The following is a 4,001-nucleotide window of genomic DNA, read 5'->3' as shown; positions in this document are numbered from 1 at the left end:
CCCAGAGTCGGGAACTAAATGAACTTTTCATAAAAACATGACCCATAACCTAAAGGAATGATATCTCTCTGTGTGTATACATATATACAATTGTCTATACATCTCAAAAGGACGGAAAATGTGATGATTATTGACCAGGATGTAACTGAAGGTATGGGAAGTAAGCATGAGGTCAATGGTACAGAATAAGGGGTGGATAGTGTCCTGGTTTCAGCTGGGCTAGAGTTATAGTGTTCCTAGTTGCTGGTATAGTGCTATGTTTTGAGTTAGGTATGAGAAGAATGACAGTAACACTGACGTTTTCAGTTGTTGCTAAGTAATGTTTAGTCTAAAGTCAAGGAATTTTCAGCTTCTGATGACCAGCCAGCGAGAAAGCTGGAGGGGCACAAGAAGTTGGGAGAGGCTACAGCCAAGGCAGCTGTCCCAAAGTGGCCAGCAGGGTATTTGATACCATGCGACATCATATCTAGTATATAAACTTGGAGGAGTGGGGGTGGGGGGATCGCTGCTCGGGCACAGACTGGGCGTCGATCGGCAGATGGTGAGCAATTACACTGTGCAACACTTGTACATTCCAATCCTTTTATTATTACTGTTGCCATTCTATTAGTGTTATCATTATCATTATTAGCTTCTTCTTTTCTGTTCTATTAAACCGTTCTTATCTCAACCCACGAGTTTCTCTTCTTTTCCCGATTTTCTCACCCATCCCACTGGATGTGGGGGGACTGAGTGAGCAGCAGCATGGTGCTTAGTTGCTGGCTGGGGTTAAACCACGACAGCCTGTAATGAGTTACATTAGGAGTGCTCTGCAAAACGAAAGTTAATTGCTTCTGAAAAGCACCCGCTCATCGTTTTCCTCAGGGCATCCTTGATCTCCTGGTTCCTCATGCTGTAGAGGAGGGGGTTCACTGCCGGAGGCACCACCGAGTACAGAACTGCCACCACCAGATCAAGGGATGGGGAGGAGATGGAGGGGGGCTTCAGGTAGGCAAACATGCCAGTGCTTATAAACAGGGAGACCACGGCCAGGTGAGGGAGGCACGTGGAAAAGGCTTTGTGGCGTCCCTGCTCAGAGGGGATCCTCAGCACAGCCCTGAAGATCTGCACATAGGAGAAAAGAATGAAAACAAAACAACCAAATGCTAAACAGGCACTAAGCACAAGAAGCCCAACTTCCCTGAGGTAGGAGCGTGAGCAGGAGAGCTTGAGGATCTGGGGGATTTCACAGAAGAACTGGCCCAGAACATTGCCCTGACAGAGCGGTAGTGAAAATGTATTGGCCGTGTGCAGCACAGCATAGAGAAACCCACTGCCCCAGGCAGCTGCTGCCATGTGGACACAAGCTCTGCTGCCCAGGAGGGTCCCGTAGTGCAGGGGTTGGCAGATGGCAACGTAGCGGTCGTAGGCCATGATGGTGAGCACACAATACTCCGTTACAATCAAGAAGAGAAAGAAAAATACCTGTGCAGCACATCCCCTGTAGGAGATGGCCCTGGTGTCGCACAGGGAATTGGCCATGGATTTGGGGACAGTGGTGGAGATGGAGCCCAGGTCGAGGAGGGAGAGGTTGAGGAGGAAGAAGTACATGGGGGTGTGGAGGCGGTGGTCGCAGGCTACGGCAGTGATGATGAGGCCGTTGGCCAGGAGGGCAGCCAGGTAGATGCCCAGGAAGAGCCAGAAGTGCACGAGCTGCAGCTGCCGCGTGTCTGCAAATGCCAGGAGGAGGAACTCAGTGGTGGAGCTGCTGTTGGACATTCGCTTCTTCTGGGCATGGGGCACTGTTCATGAGGGAAAAGTCATTGACAAGTTAGAAGAGACTTCTCTGAGCTAAACTTAATGCATTTCTCATAGAAATCCCACTGAAGCCTCCTCTCCTATTTCAGAAAGACCTTTGGCAGCTCCCTTTCTTGAGACATATGGTTGGTGCTGGCTGAGGGTGCCACTGGGAGCAGCGGGCTCTGCTGTGGGCTCTGGGGGAGTCAGTCCTGACCTACAGCAAGAGGTAAATAGGAACATGGGGTCATCTTAGATTAAATCCATTTGTCATATCAAAGAGCTTTGCAGCATTGTCACTCCCACTTCAACCCAAACTGGGGTTTTTGTTTTGAGTATTTGTTCTGGTTTCCACACATCACTTCAGGAGTGCTTTTGGCAGGGAAAGAAGCAAGTGTCCTAAAGACGGGGTATCCTGAAAGGAGAGTTTTGTCATTTGCATCACTGGGAGCCTGGGGATTAGAAGGGGACTGGGATATTTAACTCACATGGACAAATCTCTGAAATGCACCCAAATCCCCCCTCCCTATTACTCTCCAGTGACAAGAACAAGAGGAGCAGGGACAGGAGGACAAAAATGGATAAACACTACAGACCTGCTGCCAATGGAGGCAGGAGAGGGACAGACGGTAGGGCATTTGATAATTTCTTCTCTTCAGGGCTGACCCAACTGAGAAGGTGACTGAGTCCCCATGGCCATAAGGGCAGAGGCTCTGCTGGGTGGGACAAAAGACCACGGGTTTTCTCCACTGATGGCAGGGAGGTGCCTGAATCCCCCCTCCCATGGCATTTCTGGGAGCAGCTGCCTCCTTTCACTCCCTGCCCCTGTCTCTGCTGCCTGGAGCTGTCCCTGTCAGCAGCTGCTTCTCCGTCCTCTTGTCACCTCCCTGTCCCTGCTCATAGACCCCAAACCACCCGCTGCGTGCTCAGCTCTGCCCTGCAGACCCCTCCTGGCCGCTGGGAACTGCCCAGGGGCATCTCTGTGTGTGCAGGGGTTAAGGAGCACTTGAGACAAGTCCTAAGGACAACTAGAATCTCGGTGCCTTCTCCAGAGGGGAGAAATATATTTTAATGTCACACTGTACAACCACTCACGAGGATGAGAAAAATTCATAGCAAAGAGTCCTTACCTTAAAGGTAAATGCTGCCTTGACGTTCTTCTCCAAAATCCATGCCCAAGCTTAAGCTGTGAGCAAACCTGACCCACGCAGCACCCTCTTGACAGCAGAAGCACCCTGCTCTGCCCTTCCAGGGGTCGTTTCTTTCACCCACACCTTCTCCCCACACTGTCATGGGGAGCTCCCTGCGCAGGCTGAGTGCTGACCCTGGCAGGCAGCAAAGTCCCTGCTCCACCACTCAGCCCCTGAAACACCAGGACCCTGCTCTGAAGGACAGCCCTGGGCACCCCTGCATGCACACCCGGCTTCACAGCCCTGCAGCTGGTGCCAGGAGAAGGCAGCCCTCATGCCCTGTCCCTCTGACAGGGCAGCAGGGAAGCCCTGCTCTGGAGCACACCCTTCTCCTCTGCGCCAGAGAAATGAAGAGATTCCCCCTGCCAGATCCCACACACTGTCAGCTGTGCCAGTGTTCGGAGATCCCTGCAGGAACTGAAGCTCTATTGCCCTGCACCCACAGACTCACCATGCAGAGGGCTGTGAAGATTTCTCCCGCAGTGAGCTCTCAGCATCCTCCCACTCCACGCTGCCTTTAAGCTCTCTCTGCCTTGCAGGTCTCCTCTCGATGCCTGCAGGCAGTGCCCCCAGCCCTGCTCCTGGGCAGAGCTGTCTCTCTGCAGCGCTGCCTGCTTGCCAGGAGCTCCCTCTGTCCCAGGAGCCCAGCCCAGCTCAGCAGCAGAGGACCAGCCCAAGGCAGCACTTTCTCTGCCCCCTCTGGGCTCCCTCCAGGTGTCCCTGGGCCTCCAGGGGAACCTGCTGGGAAACAGGCTGAAGCAATCACTGATGTTCCCTCCCGCACCTGGGGAGAGACACTGCTTTCCAGCAGGGTCATTGCTCTGCTGAGAGACAGACTTAGGTCCAAGAATCAACTTTTCTGAGAATCATACAATCACTGAGGTTGGAAAAGACCCTTAAGATCACCAAGTCCAACCGTGAACCTAACACTAGCAAGTCCACCAGTAAACCATGTCCCCAAACACCGTGTATTTTAAATGCCTCCAAGGAGGGTGACTCAACCACTTCCCTGGGCAGCCTCTTTCTTGTGCCATC

General features: G+C 52.6%; 1 protein-coding gene across 1 annotated transcript; it reads right to left on the bottom strand.

Moving 5' to 3' along the window:
• Positions 1–798: 798 nt before the first annotated feature.
• On the bottom strand, positions 799–3,463 carry LOC142025776 (olfactory receptor 14C36-like). The gene is made up of 2 exons (XM_075018461.1): positions 3,418–3,463; positions 799–1,781 (listed from the first exon to the last, which is right to left on the bottom strand). The coding sequence occupies exons 1-2, from the start codon at positions 3,461–3,463 to the stop codon at positions 799–801; spliced, it is 1,029 nt and encodes a 342-aa protein (XP_074874562.1).
• Positions 3,464–4,001: the final 538 nt, after the last annotated feature.

Source organism: Buteo buteo, chromosome 30 (genome assembly GCF_964188355.1).
Source record: "Buteo buteo chromosome 30, bButBut1.hap1.1, whole genome shotgun sequence".
Lineage (NCBI taxonomy): Eukaryota > Metazoa > Chordata > Aves > Accipitriformes > Accipitridae > Buteo > Buteo buteo.
This window is presented reverse-complemented; position numbering and strand designations above follow the sequence as displayed.